Source organism: Gorilla gorilla, chromosome 4 (genome assembly GCF_029281585.2).
Source record: "Gorilla gorilla gorilla isolate KB3781 chromosome 4, NHGRI_mGorGor1-v2.1_pri, whole genome shotgun sequence".
In the NCBI taxonomy this organism is placed as follows: domain Eukaryota; kingdom Metazoa; phylum Chordata; class Mammalia; order Primates; family Hominidae; genus Gorilla; species Gorilla gorilla.
The window spans coordinates 145,314,911-145,339,614 of NC_073228.2; the positions used below are offsets into that span (position 1 = coordinate 145,314,911).

Below are 24,704 nucleotides of genomic sequence, written 5' to 3' on the forward strand. Positions count from 1 at the left end.
GCTGTGCCTCCTGTTACAATGAGAACATGTACTGCATAAATTTAATTGGCTACATTAATGTGTAAGCCTTTTCTGCAAAGAGATGGATCCGTTTCTGAATATTCTGCAGAAGGGCAGAGTTTTGAGTATATGGCAGTGGTTCTAATTAGCAGTTGCTCCAATACAATCAGACTGAGACGGAAGCTACTCATTTAGAATACTGGCTGATGACAACACTGGCTTGAACAAAGTGACCACTCTCCAATGGCTACTCTCCCTCTCAGTGGGCCGCAGGTTGCTAGGGCTCAGGCTGTGGCTGTTTTCCCCGCCGAAAAGGGGCGGGGTCAGTCGGTGTGTTAGAGAAAAAAAAAAAAAAAAAAAATATATATATATATATATATATATATGTTGTCTGCCTCCCCACAGAGGTAACAACCCGTGGAAAAACATGCCGTTGAGCGGGAGGAAGGCGAAAAGATAGGCTGGGTTTTTTGGGGGGTGGGGGAGCGTGGAGGATAGGGTGGGCTTTTTCCCCTCCAATGCTGCGACGCATTAACCCTGCTGCTGTTGGGACGTTCTCTGCTCAGCCTATTGGCTGAGCCCGGGAGCCGCTGTCTGCCAATCGGGTGGTGAAAGGCAGACAAATCTACCCCGCCACCAGCAAAAACGGCGCGTAACCCTTGCGGCGCCGGCCGAACCGCGCCAGAGCTGGCGCGGGGAAGGGGAGATAGGTGTCTCCAGCTGCTGTGGCTGTTTGGGGCGGGTCGGCTTCATCCGCGTCTCAGGAGCAAGTAGAGAATTAGCGGGCGGCAGCAATGCTCCGCAAGGTGAGAAGCTGGACAGAAATCTGGCGGTGGGCTACCCTTTTGTTCCTCTTTTACCACCTGGGTTACGTTTGTGGGCAGATCCGCTACCCGGTCCCAGAGGAGTCACAGGAAGGGACTTTTGTAGGGAATGTCGCTCAAGATTTCCTGCTGGATACGGACAGTCTGTCAGCTCGCAGGCTGCAGGTCGCTGGAGAGGTGAACCAAAGACACTTCCGTGTGGATTTGGACAGCGGAGCCCTGCTCATCAAGAACCCAATCGACCGAGAGGCACTGTGTGGGCTCAGTGCGAGCTGCATCGTGCCCCTGGAGTTTGTCACCGAAGGTCCTTTGGAAATGTACCGAGCAGAGGTAGAGATCGTAGATGTGAATGATCACGCCCCCCGTTTTCCGCGGCAGCAGCTGGACTTGGAAATTGGGGAGGCAGCTCCTCCAGGACAGCGTTTCCCATTGGAAAAGGCTCAGGATGCAGATGTGGGGAGCAATTCGATTAGCAGCTATAGGCTGAGCTCCAATGAACACTTTGCACTGGATGTGAAGAAGCGCAGCGACGGCAGCCTGGTCCCAGAGCTGCTCCTGGAGAAGCCTTTGGATCGAGAGAAGCAATCGGACTACCGCCTGGTGCTGACTGCTGTCGATGGAGGGAACCCGCCGAGATCTGGCACCGCAGAGCTCCGGGTATCCGTGCTGGACGTAAACGACAACGCCCCAGCCTTCCAGCAATCCAGCTACAGGATTAGTGTGTTGGAGAGCGCACCAGCGGGCATGGTGCTCATCCAGCTCAATGCCTCAGACCCGGACCTTGGTCCCAGTGGTAACGTCACCTTTTATTTCAGTGGTCATACCCCTGATCGTGTAAGAAACCTCTTTAGCCTGCACCCCACTACTGGAAAGCTTACTCTTTTGGGGCCCCTAGACTTTGAGAGTGAGAATTACTATGAATTTGATGTGCGGGCTCGCGATGGGGGTTCTCCAGCCATGGAGCAACATTGCAGCCTTCGAGTGGATCTGCTGGACGTAAATGACAATGCCCCTTACATCACAGTGACCTCAGAGCTTGGAACCCTCCCCGAGAGTGCAGAACCTGGCACTGTGGTGGCACTTATCAGTGTGCAGGATCCAGACTCAGGGTCAAACGGAGATGTGAGCCTCCGCATTCCCGACCACTTGCCATTTGCCCTCAAGTCTGCCTTCAGGAACCAGTTCTCCCTGGTGACTGCTGGACCCTTGGATCGAGAGGCCAAATCTAGCTATGACATCATGGTCACTGCTTCTGATGCTGGGAACCCTCCTCTCAGTACCCACAGAACTATTTTCCTCAATATTTCAGATGTGAATGATAATCCACCCTCTTTCTTTCAGAGGTCACATGAGGTGTTTGTTCCTGAGAACAATCGCCCAGGGGACCTGCTTTGCTCCCTTGCAGCCTCTGACCCAGACTCTGGCTTGAATGCGCTTATCTCCTACTCACTCCTGGAGCCCAGGAATCGAGATGTATCAGCTTCCTCTTTCATCTCTCTGAACCCCCAGACAGGAGCTGTTCATGCTACTCGATCCTTTGACTATGAGCAAACCCAGACACTGCAGTTTGAGGTGCAGGCCCGGGATCGGGGCAACCCACCTCTTAGCAGCACTGTAACAGTTCGTCTATTTGTGCTGGACCTCAATGACAATGCCCCAGCTGTGCTCCGTCCTCGGGCCCGGCCTGGTTCCTTATGTCCCCAAGCACTGCCTCCATCAGTTGGTGCTGGCCACCTAATCACAAAGGTGACTGCTGTGGACTTGGATTCAGGTTACAATGCTTGGGTTTCCTATCAGCTCCTGGAGGCCCCAGATCCCAGCCTGTTTGCAGTCTCTCGATATGCTGGGGAGGTGCGGACGGCTGTTCCTATCCCAGCTGACCTCCCACCACAGAAGCTGGTCATTGTGGTAAAGGATAGTGGTAGTCCACCACTCTCTACCTCTGTTACTCTCTTAGTGTCCTTAGAGGAAGACACTCATCCAGTTGTCCCAGATCTTCGAGAATCTTCAGCTCCAAGGGAAGGAGAATCTCGTCTAACCCTCTACTTGGCTGTGTCCCTAGTGGCAATTTGCTTTGTCTCCTTTGGCTCATTCGTGGCACTACTCTCTAAGTGTCTTCGTGGGGCAGCCTGTGGAGTGACATGCTTTCCTGCTGGCACCTGCGCCTGTCTCACCAGATCTCGAAGGAGGGAGGGGCTTCCCCCTTCCAATGGGATCCTCCGAATCCAGCTAGGGTCAGATGACCCTATCAAGTTTGTTGATGTGGGAGGCCACTCTCACGGCTGTACACCCTTGGCTTCTGCACCCACTCGGAGTGATAGCTTCATGATGGTGAAGTCACCCAGTGCACCTATGGCAGGGGAGCCTGTTCGCCCAAGCTGCCCACCCTCTGATCTTCTCTATGGGCTAGAGGTGAGACCTTTGCAGGCTCAACGAATGCTTGAGGGTTATTCTGATCCAGGCATATGGCTAGGCCATGTCCTAGAGAGTACTAGCCTCTCAGTAAGAGCCCATAGTGATGTCACCATTTTTGTAAGAGGTAACTATGTGGTAGTCGCTGTGCTTTGTAACTGTTTCGTGAATTAACCAGAGTTGTCACAATTTAGCATTGGGGGCGGGTCATGCCTATATCTGAGTAAGAAATGAAAGTAATTGGTGATCAAGAGCCAGGCTGTTGTGGAAGCATGATGATGGAATGTGGGAGCACAGGAGGCTACAGTGCACAGGGTACAGTGCACCAGGCAGTCACTTGGACAAAGGTGGCTGTTTTCTCTACTCTTCCTGAAAAGAGGGGATCAGATTCTGAAGTACCTTAACTCTAGGTTACCATTTCCCAAGGGATTGAGGGGAAATAAAATCTTTGTCTCCCAGTATCTAGTACACTGTGAAGGGACCTCTCTATTTGAAACATAGAGACAGCAGAAAGAGGAGAGAACTAAAGGAATAGAGAGGCACGCATCAGAGTGGTAGCATAGATCTTTTGGTCTGGGTCTTAGGACCCATATCAAGTCCCTACTGGGGATTTGAACTAGATGCGGTAAATTGGAAGGTTGGAGCGGGTTGGTCATCACCTTTGGAAAAAGCAGTAAGTGAAATCACTTATGTCAGAAAACTGGTTTACAGTTGGCTGATTCATAGAAACAGCCACCCTGTGCATCTTTAAGTTGAGTTCTCCTGAATTTGGTGAAACCATGAAACCTAGAAGCCAAGCCATCCATGCTTGGCCTCTGACCACCCTCCTGGGTGACCTGATTCAGCCCCAGAAATGTTCCCCTACCCAAAAACTGTAACACTCATTCCACATTTGGGGTCTGGGGTGTCAGAAAAGCTAAGTCCCATGTCAGCTGACATTGAGATTTCCTCAGAGCATTGCTGGAGAGTCAGGGCAAGACTTTACAAGGTTCTTACTAATCTTTTCTCTCACCTTGGCAGCATTCAGCAGGATGGGGGAGGGTGGGGGAATACATGGGCTTTGCCTCTCCCAGAAGGACAAGATTTTGCTGGTTCAAGCAAAGTGGTGGAAGCTTCTGAAGTCATGCAGGAAGTTGCTGGGACAGAACGCTGAGGAGTTTTGTATCACTTTGTCTTCCCTGTTGAGTACCATCTGAGCTGTCAAACTTTGCTGCCAAGGGGGCTGAATCAACCTGCAGCACGAAGTGAGTGGGGAGGTAGGAAGCTTCTGTGACACAGATTTGCAGCCTGTGTTCCCAAGGTTTCCAGGATTGAGGAGACTCCATAATTGGTTGAGAGCACACAGACTTTTTGGCCAATCAGACTCAGAGCTGAGGTGGGAGATCTGCTCTTCCAGCCCGCCTCTCCTCCTCCAGCTCCCCAGCTCCACTCAAATTCAGCTCCCCTCCCCCCTGCCCACCCCCGCCACTTGGTGACTAAGAAGAACTGCTGCAAGCAGGCAAACCTCCGAGCAGTTTTTAAGAGGCTGGAAGGAGACATAAGAGACTTCAGCTGCTGCATTCCAAGCCCTGGGTCTACCTTGGAGACAGGACAGCACAGACTTACTCTCCACAAAGGGACTTCTGGGTCATGGGGCCCAAGACACTCCCACAGCTCGCTGGGAAATGGCAAGTGCTGTGCATGTTGTCCTTGTGCTGCTGGGGCTGGGTGTCTGGGCAGCTTCGTTACTCAGTGGTGGAGGAGTCTGAGCCGGGGACGCTGGTGGGGAATGTTGCTCAGGATCTGGGCTTAAAGATGACAGATCTGTTGAGCCGGCGGCTGCAATTGGGCTCTGAGGAGAATGGGCGCTATTTTTCCCTGAGCTTGATGAGTGGTGCCCTGGCAGTGAATCAAAAGATTGACCGAGAAAGCCTATGTGGAGCCAGCACCAGCTGCCTGCTGCCAGTGCAGGTGGTGACTGAACACCCCCTGGAGCTAATCCGTGTAGAGGTAGAGATCCTGGATCTCAATGACAACTCTCCTAGCTTTGCCACCCCTGAGCGAGAGATGCGCATCTCAGAATCAGCGGCATCTGGGGCACGATTCCCACTGGACAGTGCCCAGGATCCGGATGTGGGCACCAATACTGTGAGCTTTTACACTCTAAGCCCCAACAGCCACTTCTCTCTGAATGTGAAGACCCTAAAAGATGGGAAGCCATTCCCAGAGCTGGTGCTAGAGCAGCAGCTGGATCGTGAAGCCCAGGCAAGACATCAGCTGGTGCTTACTGCTGTGGATGGGGGGACCCCAGCCCGCTCAGGGACCACCCTTATCTCTGTCATCGTGCTGGACATCAATGATAATGCTCCAACCTTCCAATCCTCAGTTCTACGTGTGGGAATCCCGGAGAATGCACCCATTGGTACTCTGCTGCTCCGCCTCAATGCCACTGATCCAGACGAGGGCACCAACGGCCAACTAGACTATTCTTTTGGAGACCACACATCTGAGGCAGTGCGGAACCTCTTTGGCCTAGACCCTAGCAGTGGGGCAATCCATGTGTTGGGTCCCATAGACTTTGAGGAGTCACGTTTCTATGAAATTCATGCAAGAGCCCGTGACCAGGGACAGCCTGCCATGGAGGGCCACTGTGTGATTCAAGTGGATGTGGGGGATGTCAATGACAATGCCCCAGAGGTGCTATTGGCCTCTTTGGCCAACCCTGTCCTAGAGAGCACACCAGTGGGCACAGTAGTGGGGTTGTTTAATGTGCGAGACCGGGACTCAGGTAGAAATGGTGAAGTGAGCCTTGGTATCTCTCCAGACCTGCCATTTCAGATTAAGCCTTCTGAGAACCACTACTCACTGCTAACCAGCCAGCCTTTGGACCGGGAGGCCACATCCCACTATATCATCGAGCTGCTGGCCAGCGATGCTGGTTCACCTTCCTTACACAAACATCTCACCATCAGGCTCAACATTTCAGATGTCAATGACAATGCACCCCGCTTCAACCAGCAGCTTTACACTGCTTACATCCTAGAAAACCGGGCTCCGGGCTCCCTTCTTTGCACTGTGGCTGCCTCAGATCCAGACACTGGGGATAATGCCCGCCTCACCTACTCCATTGTAGGAAATCAGGTTCAGGGAGCCCCAGCCTCCTCTTTTGTGTATGTCAACCCAGAGGATGGACGGGTCTTTGCCCAGCGTACCTTTGACTATGAATTGCTGCAGATGCTGCAGATTGTGGTGGGGGTTCGAGACTCCGGCTCTCCCCCATTGCATGCCAACACATCTCTGCATGTGTTTGTCCTGGACGAGAATGATAATGCCCCAGCTGTGCTGCACCCACGGCCAGGCTGGGAACACTCAGCCCCCCAGCGTCTCCCTCGCTCTGCTCCTCCTGGCTCCTTGGTCACCAAGGTGACAGCCGTGGATGCTGATGCAGGCCACAATGCGTGGCTCTCCTACTCACTGTTGCCACAGTCCACAGCCCCGGGACTGTTCCTCGTGTCTACACACACTGGTGAGGTGCGCACAGCCCGGGCCTTACTGGAGGATGACTCTGACACCCAGCAGGTGGTGGTCCTGGTGAGGGACAATGGTGACCCTTCACTCTCCTCCACAGCCACAGTGCTGCTGGTTCTGGAGGATGAGGACCCTGAGGAAATGCCCAAATCCAGTGACTTCCTCATACACCCTCCTGAGCGTTCAGACCTTACCCTTTACCTCATTGTGGCTCTAGCGACCGTCAGTCTCTTATCCCTAGTCACCTTCACCTTTCTGTCAGCTAAGTGCCTTCAGGGAAACGCAGACGGGGACGGGGGTGGAGGGCAGTGCTGCAGGCGCCAGGACTCACCCTCCCCGGACTTCTATAAGCAGTCCAGCCCCAACCTGCAGGTGAGCTCGGACGGCACGCTCAAGTACATGGAGGTGACGCTGCGGCCCACAGACTCGCAGAGCCACTGCTACAGGACGTGCTTTTCACCGGCCTCGGACGGCAGTGACTTCACTTTTCTAAGACCCCTCAGCGTTCAGCAGCCCACAGCTCTGGCGCTGGAGCCTGACGCCATCCGGTCCCGCTCTAATACGCTGCGGGAGCGGAGCCAGGTGAGGGGCTCGGCGCCGCCCCGGGCGACCCCTGGGGGCGGCACTGGAGAAGCCGCCCGTCCTCATAAGGGATTGAACTTGCATCTACTCCTCTCCGGCCGGCTTGGTCGCTGGCTGCGCTCCACCCGATTCTCGGGATCATTGGACCGTTTGCGCGGAACCAGAGTGGCCGATTAAGGGATGGGGCTCCAAGCACCAGGGGGTGGTGGCGACTGTGGGCGAGGGGAGGTGGGACCGACCCCCACCCCTACACTCAAAAAAGGCCGGGGCCCCCTTCGAGTTTCCGGTGAATTTCGGGCGATTTCCGCGGGTGTCGGGGGTCCCGGGAGGAGGCAGTCACAGATCCACCCCTGCAGCCAGCCTCCTAGGCGCCGGCTCCGGCACGCTTCGCCGGTCTGTAGGTTTCCTCTTCGATTTCTCCCCAGCTCCCAGCATCTGTGACTTCACTGTTACCCTCCCTATCCCCGCATCACCCAACCGCACCTGTCTGCAGGACTCAGATGTGCGCGCGGGGCTCATGCGTGTCCTCCCTGCAGGCCACCCCCACGGCCCACACAAGTTGCACGGGCTCGCCACGCCCCGCCAACACGTGCGCGGACGCACGCACGCACTCCTCGCACGTGGGCTTACGCGAATACCAGCTTTCACTGCCACTCGCTCGCGGCCAGATTCACAGGCCTGTCCCGGTCCACTCACAGCTCCCCTCTGCCGCTCCCTCCGCCGGGCTCAGGAGTACTCGTAGCTGATTGTGCGCGCCTGAGGGTCCCAGATCGCGGCCGCCCAGGACCAGGCGAGGACTCCGGAGCCTCCTCTCACCTCTCCCACCTGCGCCCCGGGCTGGGCCGGGTCGCCCGGGGGGCGGCCTGAGCGAGGCGCGGGGCCAGGAGCGCTGGAGCGACTGCCGCTCTAAGTGCCGGGCGGGCAGGACTCTACGATCCTTGGGCCAGAGGTCCGGATGGTCCCGGGACTCCGTCTCAAGGGTCGGCGACCCCTCAACCCAGAAGCCTCGAGCAGGCGGACAGGCAGAGCTGCCCAGTGGCCGAGGCGAGCAGGGCTCGGCGTTGGGCGAGTGAGTGAGCCTCTATAGGACAGCAGGCCTGGGACTCCAGTGGCACCAGCGGCCCCTTCCTCCCGCAGGAAGTGAAAGCCTGGAGCGCCCTGGCTCTCAACCCCCAGAGATACAGGCTTTTGGCGCCGTCGTGATCACAATGTGCCCAGCGATCTAGGGTCAGAGATCTGGAGGTGACCAAACTATCTGAGACTCTAACAAGTCCTGTCTCCTCTGGCAGATGGAAAGCTATAGGTTCTGCCAGATGCCAGGGTGCCCTTATGTGTGAGGAAACTACAATAGTAAAAAACACAAGTTTCCCCAACTCCAGGAGCTTTTATTCAAAATATATCAATGCCTAACTCTGCTCCTAGGACTGTATTTTGAAACACCCCCAGGTGATTTTGATAGCTGATTGAGAGAAACTTACTATATAACTCCTTTGAGAACCTCATCTCATTTGCTCTTTCCACCATTGCTGTTGGCTAGGTACTAACATGCCTCTCTTATAACAGCTTCACAGAGGTCAAGTGACTTGCTCAAGTTCACAGAGCAAGTAAGAGAGATTCTAACCCCTGTCTAACTCCAGAATGTGTGCTTTTAATTTCTTGGCACTTGGAACTTTAAAAGCTTGAGGACAGGAGAGGGGAGTTGCCTCTGCTGGGATTTTGCTTCTGCTGGGATGGGGCAAGGGTGGGGTTCCTTCCCTTTTAGGACCTTACATGTGGGGAAAGTCTTCTGTGGCTCCTCATTTCTGAGCAGTCCCCGCAGCGCAAACTTGGCCAGTTATCCTTATGGAGGTTGAGTTCCCCCAGCTCCCTTTCCTCCTATCACAATCACTGCATTTCCATGTAGATTCTGCTGTGTCTAAGCATACAGTGGCTGAGGGCTGGCCATCCCTGTGCCCTTCTCCATGGCAGCCCCAGAATGGTGCTGGTGACTCCCGATACACCTGGAATGCTAGGTTTCTGGGTTCTGCTCATATCACTGCCACCTGTGAGCCTTGAGTGAGCCACTGGCAGTTCCGGAGCTTCCTTCTCCCTGGAGTAATCTGAGATACTCACACTCTCTGCTTCTGGGAGCAAGTATGAGTATTAATTACCAGCCCACCCCAGAACCAGTGAGGAGGTGGCTCTAGGAGTGCTCCACGAGAGTGTGTGATGGGATAACACATCCCCTGGAAAGACCAGAAGGGACGCAGGAATGAAGTGGCTGGCCAGAGCCCCACACCTTCAGCTAGGTGGCAGATGGCTACACATCAGCCCCTTGGGAGCCCTGGAGACTTAGTTGGCCCTGCTTGGAGGCTGTGGGAGCTGGATCCCTCCCCGCTGTATCCCTTCCATTTTTCTCCATCTCAGACAGAGCAGCCTTGTTCTCTTCTCCTTAGTCACAGACCGTTGTCTGGCACGGAGTTCTAGGGGTGAGAAGTGTCCCGGGACTTGGATGCCCTGCAAAGGCCCAATCTGGCATGACTCCTAAATTAATAATGTATTTAGCTGTGGGAAGAGATTCTTGCTAGCCAAGGGCCCAGAGAAGATGTCCCTGTGAATGTGTCACTGCACAACCTGGCACCAAAAGGGTTACCAGGAACAGCAGCCATCTTGCTGCAGAGGATGCTTTGTTCCCAGCTGAGGAGTTGAATAAATTCATTCTAGGGCTGGTAGAATTCTCATTGAAAAGCCTCCTTTGCCACTTTAGGGGGCTTTCTCTGCACCTCTTCCCCCAGTTCCACAGAAGATGCCTTCAGTCCTTGAATTTTGGCTCAGGAGTTCTGACTCTGGGGGCAGGGAGGAAGGGGCCATTTCTTTAGGAAAGGAGTCTCAGCTTGCTCACTGTGGTCAGATGAAATGTGATTTATCTCTTGGTTTCTGGTACCTCAGACCTCTGAGACCTGAGGTGTATTTTGTCTTTGGAGATGAGTCCACCCCTGCCCCCTCTTAGTCCGTTTTCTTCTCTGTGCCCACTCCCCTCCTTCTCTCCCGGCCCATCCCTAGGGGCTCGGGTGACATTCTAACTTCTCACGGGTACTCAGCCCCTTTCCCTCTGTTTTCTCCACAGCAAGCCCCGCCCAACACGGACTGGCGTTTCTCTCAGGCCCAGAGACCCGGCACCAGCGGGTAGGTGACTGATTCTCCAGCCCACCCTCTTCTCTGCGGCATTTTCTCAGGGATGACGTGGGAGGAGATGGGGGAGGGCCCAGCATTTGCTACAAATGGCTTCTCCCTCAGTTTGAGATCCCAGGGAGGTCTTGGTGTGCGGGGGGCTGGCACACAGACCCCGGAAGGAAGAGGCGACTGCCCTGACTGTTCAGGAAGCTCAATTCACATGCTTGCCCCTTCCCTCCTCCCCACGACCGGCCCCTTTTCCTATCCCCTGAGGGCACTGTGGAACCAAAGGATGGTCTTAAGCTGGTCTCTGGGTGAAAGCGAGGCTTTCTATGCCCATGTACTGCCTAACCCCCTCCCCTGAGTTGAGCTGGGCTCCATTCTGACCTGGGGCTCAGGCAGAAAAACATTTGACCGGAGGAGGCGGTCCGCACTCAGCGCCTCCTCCAGAGCCTCCAGAGCCAAGGCTGACTGCAGCCTGGGGAGAGTGGAGGCAGCACAGCTGGAGGTGGAACTGAGGAAGGACTGGGCGGGGCATGGAGCAGGCCCCCCTCTCCGGCCCCTCCTCCCACTGTCCTCTGCCCCTACTTGTCCTGCTCTCTGTCTGTGGGGTCTCCGTGTCTCTGCCCCTTTTTCTTGAGTTTCCGTCTTTGCCACTTTCTCTTACCTCTCAGTCCTTCCCTCAGTCTCTATCTCGCTTTGCAATCTCTGCCTCTCCCTCTCTTCTCCATCTCTGTCTTAGCTTCCGTCTTGATTGCTGCACCTCAGCCTCAGTCCCTTTCATTTGTCTACTTGCATTGATCTGTACCGCCCACTGTGCCTGCCATGGCATAAGTGCTCAATAAATGTGGAGTGAGTAACTACACGGGACCCTTAGTCTCTTTCTCCTTCTCTATCTCTGCCTCCCTGTCCTTGTCCTGGACCTCTTTTCTGTTTCTCCTTTCACCGTTTCCTAGCGCCTTGTGTTCTTCTATCCCCAGCCTCTATGTTTCTCTGTCTCTCACTATTTCTGCTTTCCTCTCTGTTCTTTGTCTCTCATTGTCTCTGTCTCTGTATATCTTTCTTTGACTCTGTCTCTGGTCTCTGTGCCTGTTGTCTTTTTCTGCCTCTTTCTCTGTTACTCTTCCTTTATCTCTCTTTTTCTTTTATCTTGTCTTTTTCTCTGAGCCTCTGTCTCTGTCTCTCATTTTTTTGTGCTTGTGGGCAAGCCAGCACACACAACCCCCCACCCACCACCCACCAACACCCCGCTCTCTTCCTTCCCTGCCCCTCACACACTGAGCCTTTGATCGCAGCTCTCCACCACACACCCTCCCATCCAAGCAGCCCCAGCTGCTCATTTCAATCTGGTATGAATTCCTGCTGAGACAGGAACCCCCTGCGGGCTGAAGGGGAGGGAAACTTCAGCAGAAAGACCTTCAGTTGGTCTGAGCAGAGTGGGATAGGCTCTGCGCCAGGCCTCCCAGTTAGAAGTCAGGAGCCTGGAGGAGTCTCAGAGCCCAGGGAGAGAAGCAGGAGCTTGGGCCACCTTACCCTACCTCCTCAATGGTTGAGTACTTGTTGTCCACATTTGCCAAGTTGCTACAGATGCTGAGCTTCCAAGAGTTATCTTTCCCCCATCCTGCAACCAACCAAACCCTTGTTGCCACAAGGACCCAGGAGCCTTTGGTGTATGGCAGAGATTCCAGCTCCTGGGCATGCACAGTCCTGTCACCCATTTTAGGAACGCAAAGCGCTTCTTAGAAGGCCCCTAAAAAGCAGCAGATCAAAAGGCTTGGGCTGCCCTTGCCCTTCCTTTGACCCCAGCTGTTATCCTTCTCCCTGCTGGCCTTGCCAACCTTCTCATAAGTTATCCATTAAGTCATTAATGTATTCATTCGTTCATTTATTCAACAAATATTTATCGAGCATCTACTATGAGCAGGGCCGTGTGCTAAACATTGGGCTATAGGAGTGAACAAGTAGATGTGATCCCAGAACTCATAGGCTTCCAGGCCAGCAGAGGAGACTGAAAATTTGCAACAAGTAACACTTAAAAAAAAAAAAAAAAAAAAAAAAAAAAGGCTGGGCGCTGTGGTTCACGCCTGTAATCCCAGCACTTTGGGAGGCCAAGGTGGGTAGATCACTTGAGGTCAGGGGTTTGAGACCAGCCTGGCAGCCAACATGGTGAAACCCCATCTCGACTAAAAATACAAAAATTAGCCAGGCATGGTGGCAGGCACCTGTAATCCCAGTGACTTAGGAGGCTGAGGCAGAACTGCTTGAACCCGGAAGGCAGAGGTTGCAGTGAGCTGAGATCACAAAAAAAAAATAATCTAGCCACAAATCACAGTAAGTTCTGAGAGGCAGAGAACAATGTGAGTGTAATGGGGGGGAAGATCAGAGAAGGCTTCTAGGAGGAGGTGACATTGAGAAGTTCTAGGCCATTTATGTTCCCTCTACCTACCACCACCCCAGGCCATACACCGGCTTTGAAGCAGAATTCACCATTGAACCTGGAAGCCCCACCAACTGCCTCTCATGTGTCCTCTGGGGTGAGCACCTTACCCCTGCCTCAACTCCCATTTCATCAAATGAGAGGCTTAGTGGCCTGGAATACATGTGGGAGCTCTTGGAGATATGGAGGAGAAGGTGCGGAACCTCTCTCTCTCTCCTCGCTCTGCTTCCTTAGTTAACTTGTGGAGGATGCAACAAACCTTTTTTTTTTTTTTTTAGACAGAGTCTTGCTCTGTTGCCCAAGCTGGAGTGCAGTGGTGCGATCTTGGCTCACTGCAACCTCTGCCTGCCAGGTTCAAGCGATTCTCCTGCCTCAGCCTCCCGAGTAGCTGGGACAGCAGGTGTGCACCACCACACCCAGCTCATTTTTGTATTTTTAGTAGAGATGGGTTTCGCCACGTTGTCCAGGCTGGTTTCAAACTCCCCGACCTCAACTGATCCACCTGCCTCAGCTTCCCAAAGTGCTAGAATTACAGGTGTGATCGCCCCCGGCCACAACAAACATTTTTGATTCAGTGGCTCCAAAGTGAAATAAGCGTTAGGATCTAGTCCAGTAACTTCAACTTCTCTCCTTCATCCATTCAACAAATGGTCAGTGAGCACTTTCTGTTGGCCAGGCAGTGTTCTCGATGTGGGAGGCCCCTGCCCTCAAGGAGTTTACAGTGCACTGAAGGAGACCAATATTGGCCAAATAATTACAAAAATAAATGTAAGACTGAAACTGTCATAAGTGCTAGGTAGAATTGTATCTGGTGGTGTGGGCGTATAATAGGGATTTGATTTAGGGAGCAGGAGGACATCCTGGAAATGAAGTTGTGCTGAGATCTGAAAGACAAATACAAATTAACCAGCTAAAGAAAAGAAGGAAGAGCATTCCAGATGATCAGGCGTACCAGCTTCAAAGCAGGGCTAGTGTTGAGTTCTTCAGTAAACTTGGTTCAAGTTCAAGCCAGCTCTGGGTCACACTGCCTACACAGAAGGAAGAGCATTCCAAATGGGAAAAGCCTATGCAAAAGCCTTGTGGTGAGGCCTCCTGGGATCAAGGGAATGGCAGGGAGTTTTCTCTTTGCTGGCACTGGAGTGAGGGGATGAAGAGGAGAGGTTCCTTTTATCCAGTCTAGCCCTGGTTCCAGCCTTCTGTTGATGCCCTGCCTCACTCCCTCCCCACCATCTTGCCCACTGCCCTCCAGCCTGGTCTGGTCAGACACACCAGCTTCAAAGCAGGGCTAGTGTTGAGTTCTTCAGTAAACTTGGTTCAAGTTCAAGTCAGCACTGGGTTACACTGCCTAGACAGAAGGAAGAAGACCTGGCCAGGTGTGGTGGCTCACGCCTGTAATCCCAGCACTTTGGGAGGCTGAGGTGGGTGGATCACCTGAGGTCAGGAGTTTGAGACCAGCCTGGCCAACATGATGAAACCCCATCTCTAGTAAAAATACAAAATATTAGCCAGGTGTGGTGGTGCACACCTGTAGTCCCAGCTACTCAGGAGGCTGAGGCAGGGGAATTGCTTGAACCCAGGAGGCAGAGGTTGCAGTGAGCCAAGATCGCACCACTGCACTCCAGTCTGGGTGACAGAGAGAGACTCCATCAGGAAAGGAAGGAAGGAAGGAAGGAAGGAAGGAAGGAAGGAAGGAAGGAAGGAAGGAAGGAAGGAAGGAAGAAAGAAAGAAAGACAGAAAGACAGAGAGGGAGGGAAGGAAGGAAGGAAGGAAGGAAGGAAGGAAGGAAGGAAGGAAAGAAAAAGGGAGAAAAAATGAAGAAGACTTACATTCTGAAGTTCCTGCTTGGCACATGCTTCTCCTCCCTACCACTATCCCTTCTCAGGTCATCCTTTGGGTGTCTGATCCCAATAGCTGTTGTCTCAAGCTCTGAGCCCAGCAAACCATTTCCCCCTTCTTAGGCTGTAACCCTGGCCCTGCCCTGCAGCTGTAACCAGCCTCTGCACAAAGAGTCTCCATTTGGTCCCTAGCCTGTTCTCTGATGGCTCCACCCTACCATCCCTCCTCTGAGAGACAGTATCCCTGCTGTCTCTCAGTTTGGGCAGTCATTCAACAAACAAATAGCAACTTAATTTTTTTCCGCTTATAAAATAGTACATGCTCATTATAGAAACATGAAAAATAGAAAAAAAATTAAAAGGAAAACCACCCATCATTTTACAATCTAGGGAGAACCACCACCAACTACAGTTTAATATGAAACATTTCAAATATGTACAAAAGTAGAGAGAATGGTGTCATGAACCTGTATGATACCACTATCCAGCTTCAACTAATGCCTTATCTTGTTTCACCTATATCCCTACCCTTATCCTGTCCTTGGATTCTTTTGAAGCAAATCTCAGACATCATATAATTTCATCTTGGTCTCCACCATCTTTAACAGATGACTTTTTTTCTTGTTTTTTTTTTGGAGACAGAGTCTCACTCTCTCGCCCAGGCTGTGGCACAATCTCAGCTCACTGCAGCCTTCGCCTCCTGGGTTCAAGCAATTCTCATGCTTCAGCCTCCTAAGTAGCTAGGATTACAGGTGTGCACCACCACACATAGCTAATATTTTGTATTTTCAGTAGAAACAGGGTTTCGCCATGTTGGCCAGGCTGGTCTTGAACTCCTGGCCTCAAGTGATCCACCCTCCTCGGCCTCCCAAAATGTTGGGATTACAGGTGTGAGCCACCTTGCCTGGCCAGATGATTCTTTCATAAGGTCCACATTTTATATTTGAGTGAGTGTCTCTTAAGTATCTTACGCTCTTTTAATGTAAAAGACTTCCCCTCCATCTTCCATTTTTGCAATTTATTTGTTGAATCCCTACCTTTTCATATATATCTTTCTAAACTTTTCTTTGTGTAATCAAAGAACATGCATGAGCTTCATTTTTATTTTTATTTATTTATTTATTTATTTTTTGATACATAGCCTTGTTCTGTCACCCAGGCTGGACTGCAGTGGCGCAATCTCGGCTCACTGCAAGCTCCGCCTCCCGGGTTCACGCCATGCTCCTGCCTCAGCCTCCAGAATAGCTGGGACTACAGGCGCCCACTACCACACCCGGCTAATTTTTTTGTATTTTTAGTAGAGACGGGGTTTCGCCGTGTTAGCCAGGATGGTCTCGATCTCCTGACCTCGTGATCCACCCGCCTTGGCCTCCCAAAGTGCTGGGATTACAGGCGTGAGCCACCGCGCCCGGCCAAGCTTCATTTTAAAAAAATCTCATTCACCTAAATAAGCTGTTCACAAATTTGTCACACTTTCATGTGACACTTTATTCACATATTAAGAACTGTTATTCCCAGTCATACGGTACATTTCCTACTAGTTTTTTAAAAATAGCAACTGAGGCCATACTGTCCAACAGAATTATAGCTTTTTTCTTCTTTGCAGTGTATCATGAGAATTTCCCCATGTCTTTCAAAATTCTTCCCAAGTCATTTGCAGAGTAACTCCTCTTATGAATATACATATTATTTTACAGAATAAGTCCTCATATGGATATACATATTATTTTTCTACTGCTAATGGGCTTTTGCTATATTAGAAAACATACACATTCATTTACAATTTTTTTTTTTTGAGACAGAGTCTCGCTCTGTCTCCAGGCTGGAGTGCAGTGGCGCCATCTCGGCTCACTGCAAGCTCCACCTCCTGGGTTCAAGCGATTCTCCTGCCTCAGCCTCCTGAGTAGCTGGGACTACAGGCACGCGCCACCACACCCAGCTAATTTTTGTATTTTTAGTAGAGACGGGGTTTCACCATGTTGACCAGGATGGTCTCAATCTCTTGACCTCGTGATCCGCCTGCCTCAGCCTCCCTAAGTGCTGGGATTACAGGCAGGAGCCACCATCCCCAGCCTCATTTACATTTTAACACAATTAAATTCAGGCTGTTGTCAGGGTGACCTCCTAGATTTCTCAGTTTTTTGAGCATGATGTAGGGAGTATTTTATTATAGTCCAGTCTATGGGATATTCCCTTATACACACACACACACACACACACACACACACACACACCCCCCAAACTCAATAAGGCAAGAACCATATTCATCATCTCTTAAATCCTAGGTCCTGTCACAGGCCACTGCTTGGAAAATAGTTGACTAAATGTAGTCCATTTCTTCCATTTTTACTTTTCACTATTCCCCAAATCCTGGAAGAGTCCCTCATATCTGCTGCTGGGGCTCCAAGGCCTCCAAGCTGAAGCCCAGTACGTTGTTGTGCATAAGATCATAGGCCCTGGAATCATATTAGGCTGGCTTTCAGGTTGCAACTCTACCAGTTCCAGCTGTGTGACTCTGGTATAGTCTCTCAACCTCTCTGAGCCCTGTTTTCATCTGTTGGAAAATATAGATAATCACAACACTTATCTGCAGGGTGGTTCCGAGGATAAAAAAGACAAATGTATTACCCAGTCAGCTTAGAATAGGAAGCTCTCAGTAAGTGGTTAAAAAAGAGGTCTCTCTCCCTCTTGCTCATCTCTTACCCGGCTTCACATAATTGGCAGCGCACCCACCTGTTTGGCCCTCAACCTTCAACCATTTCCCAGGACTCCTGCTTACACTCCTGATCATCATGGTTCCAAGCCCACTTTTCCACTCAGCTTTATTCCGTCAACACCACTGCTCCCTGTGACAGGTCATCCCCCTAACCTCTGGCATCTGGTCCCGTTGTCTCCCTGACAACCCGTGTGCTCTCCTCCCTGCAACCCCCGCCGCTTGCCTGCTCTCCCTACTTTATTCCCATTAGCCCCCTTCACCTGGGGCTGAGAACACCTGGCCTTGACCCTGCACCCTCAGCCAGGCCCACAGAGCTCAGTCGGGCTGGAAGTAAGGACCCCAGATATTCAGTTGAGGAATTTAACATTAATACAATAATATAGAATCCACCAGCAGATTTTCATAAATGTTCTGTGTGTTCTTTTATCCTTTTTTTTTAATCCAGGATTTTATCAAGGAGCATAGATTGCATTTGGTTGTCACGTCTTTCCTCTCCTTTAATCTGGAGCCAGCTCCCAGTCTTTTTATTTTTTTAATGACATGGATATTTTTAAAGAGTCCAGGCCAGTTGTCCTTTAAAATGTCCCCGAACCTGGATTTGCTGGCTATTCTCTGATGGTTAGATTCAGATTACACACCTTGGTAGGAATACTTCCCGCAGCATCACACTGGGACTCATCTAACGTCGGCCTGTCCCGCTATCAGTGATGCTGAGTTTGTTCGTGTGGTAAAAACAGTGTCCCAGATCTCTCCATTATAAAAATATATTTTATAAAGATATTTTAAAATATTTGTGAAAATATAAGTAATCTGTGGATGATACTTTGAGATAGGCAGCAACCCTTCATGCAATTTTAGTATTCCCTGATGATCCTTGCCTGTATCTGTTTTTACATCAGTGATTACAAAGCGGTGATGTTCTGTCATTCCTTCCACATGTATTTGCTGGTATTCTTCTGAAAATTACCTGGATGATTTCTTCAGATTTAAATTCACTGTCTTTTCCTTGGGGAAGCCTGGACTGGCTGAGCTGCCTAACCCTGACTCTCTGTCCTTTTTTTTTTTGACGGAGAGTCTAGCTCTGTTGCCAGGCTGGAGTGCAGTGGCAACCTTCACCTCCTGGGTTCAAGCGATTCTCCTGCCTGAGCCTCCCAAGTAGCTGGGATTACAGGCGTGTGCCACCATGCCCGGTTAATTTTTTTTTTTTTAATATATATTTTAGTTGAGACAGGGTTTCACCATGTTGGTCAGAATGGTCTCGATCTCCTGACCCGGTGGTCTGCCCGCCCCTGCCTCTCTTCATACCCTCTGGTAGCCCCTGACACAGCCCATGGCAAGTATCACAATTGCAATTACTCTATTGTGTAATTATTTAAAATCAGCCTCTCAGTGCCCACCATGAGCACTGTAAAGATGGACAATTTCCATCATATTCACAGCCATAACCCCAGCACCTAGCTCTGTGTCTGGTACATAGTAATTGCTCAAGAAAGAATTGTTGGAGGGGCACGGTGGCTCACGCCTGTAATTCCAGCACTTTGGGAAGCGGAGGCGGGTGGATCATGAGGTCAGGAGTTCGAAACCAACCTGGCCAATATGGTGAAACCCCGTCTCTACTAAAAATACAAAAATTCGCTGGGCATGGTGGTGTGTGTGCACTTGTCGTCCCAGCTGCTCAAGAGGCTGAGGCAGAAGAATCACTTGAATCTGGGAGGCAGAGGTTGCAATGAGCCGAGATCGCGCCACTGTACTCCAGCCTGGGTGACAGAGCGAGACTCCAGCTCAAAAAAAAAAAAAAAAAAAGAAAAGAAATAATTATTGAATCAATGGAAACAGAATTACAACTCTTCCCACTTTTGGGAAGGAGAATTGAGATTCCTGCTTTCCCCTTCAACCCTAGCTTTATGTTTGTTGTGATGGTATAGAGGTCACACATGGCAGCCTTGTGTCTGTTCTTAGGCTGAGTTCATCTACTTAGGGATGGGGAATCCCAGACTGGGCAAAACCAAAAGCAGGGACAGACCTTGGAAAAATTGTAAAGCAGTTCTTGGTTGTGCTCACCCACCATGACAAAATATGCACACACACAACGCAACACACACACACACACACACACATTTTCATGCCTTCAAGGCCTACCCTACAGCCTTTCCCATGGTTCCAAACCCTTCTTCTTACCTTACAGTCACTTAACTGTCTCTGCTGGTCTCTTCCCACTCATTTAGGCAACAAATATTTATTGAAAAACTTCTCTGAGCCAGATGCTGCCAAACAGTTACCTAAAGGGCAGACTGTGTGTATGCCAGGGCTGTTTCCCGCCAACACTCCCCTGCAAATTGAAATAATTTCATCCTTGGAAATTCAAAAAAATCATGAAAATTGTCACTATGGGAAAATTCCAAGTAGAGCTGAACCTTCTAAGAAGTAGAGAGTTCTTCTTATGGTTTAGTATTTTTTTAAATTATGAATCATTTCATGTTTTTTCAACACTCGGAGTTTCTAAAAGTCTCAATTAGGTCCAAGTGCTAGGCTTTGTGCTAGGTGCTTCAGTAGGAAGCAGGTGGAGTCACTGCCTCACAGAAGTCAGTGTGGTGGAGGAACAGACAGGCCTTACAACAGCTGCAGTGTGACTAGTGCCATGTGGGGCAGCCGCTGGGATGGGAGTACAGTGGAGGCACCTGCCCAGTCTGAGTGGATCTCCTCTGATATATTTTATTCGTGTCATCATGGCAAATGTTGGGGGACTGGCATTCTAGGGAACACCATCTGCCCAGGATTCACAGCAAGAGGGAACTTGAGGATTAGGAAAGTGCACCTTGGAAAAGGTTTGATGATAGAGTGTTTGAGGGCGGGGGGTGGGGGTTCTTGTAAAATAGGAGGGGCAGGTTCTTATATGGCCGTGGATTTTACTCTGAGGGCTTAGGAAGCCATTGAATTTTAGAAATTTCTTCTCCCTGCTCCAGGGTCTCTTGGGGCCTCCTACATCTCCCCCTAGGTACCTCCTAGGTCCCCACTTTTTCTCTAGCTCTGGAACATTCTCTTCCATTTCCCACCTTCACAGTCCTCTGGAGAAGGTCTGATCTCCCTCACTATGACAGGAAGCCAGGCTCTCTCATGGTGGGTGGGGGAATGCACTATGTTCAATGCATCGGACCAGCCTGGCCAATATGGTGAAACGCCGTCTCTACTAAAAATACAAAAATTAGCCTGGCACAGTGGTAGGTGCCTGTCTTCCCAGCTACTTGGGAGACTGAGGCAGGAGAATCGCTTGAACCCAGGAGGTGGATGTTGCAATGAGCCAAGATCGCGCCACTGCACTCCAGCCTGGATGACAGAGTAAGACCCTGTCTAAAACAAAAAGAAAAAAGCATCGGAGACAGCAAAGAGCTGGTTTGGGGGACTGACTTGTGGGATTCTGGCTTCTGAAGGATTGTAGAAGTGCCTCCTAGCTTGCTGAGAGAAACAGGTCTTGGACATGGGGTAGGGTTAGGGTACTAGGTTTGGGAGCCCTGGGAGAGGACAGGAGGGGCATGAGCTGTGCCGGCCTGGGAGTCTGTGCTCACCATCCTACTCTCTCCCCAGCTCCCAAAATGGCGATGACACCGGCACCTGGCCCAACAACCAGTTTGACACAGAGATGCTGCAAGCCATGATCTTGGCCTCCGCCAGTGGTAAGTGGTGTCAGTGTGTATATGGAAGAGTGGGAGACCTGGGGTTCTGGGGTGCATCTCACAGCCATCATGCCCACGGACTGGATGTCAAACCTGTGTAGTTTCTCCAGATCTTTCGGCAGGTCTGAAAGGACCCACAATTCCAAACATAAAGCCTGGAACTGTGGCTAAGGAACAGCAGAGGGGTCGGGGGTCCTGGGATGCCTGGAGGAGAGCGAACAAGGAAAAGACTCATGGCGGGAATAGTGGTTACAAGTCTAGCTCTGGAATGGGACAGTGTAGCTCAGGTCCTAGCTCTGCTACTATCCTTGGGACTTGGATCGACTTGCTCAATCTCTCTAAACCTCAGTTTCCTCAGCCTAGAAAGTGGGGACAGGGACCCCAAAGGGTTGTTGTAGAGATTAAATGAGATGATACCATAAAGCATAGAGTTCTGGGCCTGGTGCTTGGAAGCCCTCAAGCAATGAAAGTGGGTGTAGAAATCCCCAGCAGAGAGAACACCTCCTCTTTATGCGAGGCTCCTCTTTTGCTGCCCCTAACTCCAGAGTAGGATTCTGGTTTTCCCATAAGGTTGACTAAGGGCTTCCTTTGTAATAGAGATTCGGCTAGTGGTGGTTGTCCCTGAAGAGTCACTAGGGCCCAGAGCAGAAGAAGAAGAATATCATTTGTCCTTAAGAGCACAGGCTTAGGCTGGGCGTGGTGGCTCACGCCTGTAATCCCAGCACTTTGGGATGCTGAGGTGGGAGGATCATGAGGTCAGGAGTTCGAAACCGGCCTGGCCAACATAGTGAAATTCTGTCTCTACTAAAAATACAAAAATTAGCTGGGCATGGTGGTGCGTGCCTGTAGTCCCAGCTACTTGGGAGGCTGAGGCAGGAGAATCACTTGAACCTGGGAAGTGTAGGCTGTGGTGAGCAGAAAATCGCGCCACTGCACTCCAGCCTGGGCAACAGTCTCGCTCTGTCTCAAAAAAAAAAAAAAAAAAAAGAGCACAGGCTTTAGAGGCAGGCCAATCTGGATTCAAATCCTGGCACCTGGCACCACCACTTAGCAATGAGTCCTTAGGTAAGTTATTAAACCCCCTCAGTTTCACTTACTATTAATGGGCACAGTATTAACGGATCTCATTGTGGTGTTACCAGGGCCAAATGCAAGTCCCTCAGCACAGGATTGGCAGAGAGTAAGGGCACAATATATTATTATCTTTGCTGACCCAAACCCGTTTTTTACTGGGTAGAAAGCAGAATTAGAATAATGCCTATTAATAAAGACTAGCTTCTGGAGCAGCAAATCCTGGGCTTATAAGGAGGCTGGCAGAGGATCAAGGCATTGCCCTATATCATGAACTGATAGCCCTGCCCTCCAGCACGTCTGGAGGACTGGTGGGTAGAGAACCAGGTGAAATCACAAGAAGCACTGTCATCACACCTGGGCACATGCTAAACAAACTTTAGAGGCCTCCTGTCAATGAATCCTCTCAATAGCTCTGCAAGGCAGGTCTGATTTCTCACATTCGACAGATGAGAGAACCGAGAAGGCACTTGCCCCAGGGTCCTCAGTTTTGAGCTGCCAAGCTGAGGTTGTAACCTGGCTCAACTCCTAAGTTTATGCTCTTTCTACTATAGGGACCATGGATGCCTTTGGATCCAGCCTCGGCTTCTCTATTACCTGAGCAGGATGAGAGGCTGTCCTCTTCCTCGAGCTCTGCTTTATTCTTCCAGATCAGGGTTGCCAGATAAAATACAGGATGCCCAGTTACATTTGAATGTCAGATAAACAGCAAGTACTATTTCAGCATAAGTCAGTCTCAAATGTTGCATGAGACATAATGTACTAAAAAAAAAAAATGCTCATTGTTTACCTGAAATTCAAATTTAACTGGGAGCCCTGTACTTTTATTTACTAAATCTGGCAACTCTACCCCAGATGTCTGTGAGGTTAAGTGGGGCCAGGCCTACAGTTGACGGAAGGACAGAGAGAGAGGTGGCAGGGACTGCTGGCCTCCTGAGGCAGAGCTGTCCCAGGTCTGGTGGGGCTATGATTCCAGAGAGGCCAGAGACTGAGTATGAAAGTGGCAGGCGGCTGGGTCTGAGGAGATGCCAAGTTGGCCTCTTGAGGGAAATAAACAGGTATATTTAGCTGTTGTGGCCTTGCGCCGTGAGGCCAGGAAGCAGCTTTTTAGCCTAAATCCAGATGTTAAAAATAGAAATGAAATCAGTATTTATGGCCCCAAACCCTCCAAGCAAGTCATGCAGCTCGTTCCCCTGTCAAGGCCTCCCACCTTTGGCCCACACAGGGCCTGACCCTCGTCTAAGCCTGCGCCCTGGGGAACAGACCCTGGGGATGGAGGTGGTGGGTCAGGCCCTGCTCTCACTTTCACACCCGCTTCCTAGCCCTGAAACCAGAGAGGTTCCTGAAGTCCAGCCCAGCCAGGCCTGTGGGGCTGATGAGAGGGGTTAAGTAAGAGGGAAAGTAAAAACCGACACTTGGGAGGAGGCTTTTAAAATAAACATCTGCGGGGAGGGATGCTCTCAAGGAGGCTGCGGTTTGCAGCTCAGCCAGCTGTGTTCCAGCTAATCAGCCTCCTTGGGCTACTCTGGAGTTGCTGCCTTGGCCCTGGGATGGGGTAGGTTAAGAGGACAGAGGGAGGTCAGGGAGCTGGGGGCTGAGTTTCCCTGAGTAGAGGCTGGCACAGGAGAGAAGGCATCACCCCCACCTCGTCCAGGCCAGAAGATGTCCAGCTTCTTGAGGCTCTCCTAAGTCTGCCTCTCCTTGGACCAAGAGAAAATCCCGGTCCTTGACCAAGGTGGGCCTTGGGGGGAGTGGGGTGTAGAGGGAGGGGCACTGGAGAACTGACTCTACAGGAAGTCAAAGCTGGCAATCCAACTTCTTCCCCTCAGATTTATAGACGGGAAAACAGGCTTGAGCCACGCAGAGACTTGACCAAGCTCACACAGTTCCTTAGTGGCAGAGCAGAGCAAATATTCTCTTTCTTTTACATTCTGGATTTCCATATCTTCTCTCCCTCCTGGTCCAGCCCAACCTCAGGGCACCCCCACGAGGTGGGCGGGGGATGGCTTTGTCACTTGCACCCACTCGGGGTGCTACTGAGAGATCTTGGGTGCACACAGGACGTGGGTGGGCCGAGCTTCTAGCTACTCCGTCAGGCCCTTCCTGTCATTCTGTTTCTGCCTCCCTTCTCCCTGCTTCTTCGTGTTCCTCCTCATTCTTTTCTGTGTGCAGGGAGACTACACCCCCCACCCCGCTCTTTCTCTGGCGCCTCTGAGGTCCCCCCTCTAGCCCCTAAATCACTCTGGAATCCTGGCTCTTTGAAGCCAGATCTGGGCCCCCCTCCCCTACCCCTTCCATTCCCAGGCTGGGAAAGGCTGAAGAGGCTGACGGCTGGAGGGGAGGGGGCGGGGCGGTGGCGGATCTGGCTTCCTTTTGGAGTTAATTAGGGAAAACAGAGAAATGTCAGCGGAATGAAAGGGCTGGGGGTGGGGGCCAGCTGGGGTAGGAGAGGAGGAAGTGGGCAGCTGCTCCCTCCCACTCAACCCCTCTCCCCC

The 24,704-nt window shown here is 51.2% G+C and overlaps 1 protein-coding gene across 22 annotated transcripts in view; it reads left to right on the top strand.

Annotated features, from left to right (window-relative positions):
• LOC101128585 (protocadherin gamma-C4) overlaps positions 1-24,704 on the top strand; it is a 169,088-nt gene that overhangs the window by 140,460 nt on the left and 3,924 nt on the right. For 19 of the 22 annotated variants that reach the window (XM_004042679.5, XM_055389234.2, XM_019026861.4 and 16 more), the window contains exons 2-3: positions 10,432-10,490; positions 21,050-21,138. In XM_004042679.5, coding sequence (XP_004042727.3) covers positions 10,432-10,490; positions 21,050-21,138 — 148 coding nt within the window. Of the gene's footprint in view, positions 1-407; positions 3,237-3,416; positions 9,794-10,431; positions 10,491-21,049; positions 21,139-24,704 lie in introns of those variants that run through there. The other 3 variants (XM_019026862.4, XR_008680321.2, XM_004042681.5) reach the window with 3 other exon arrangements.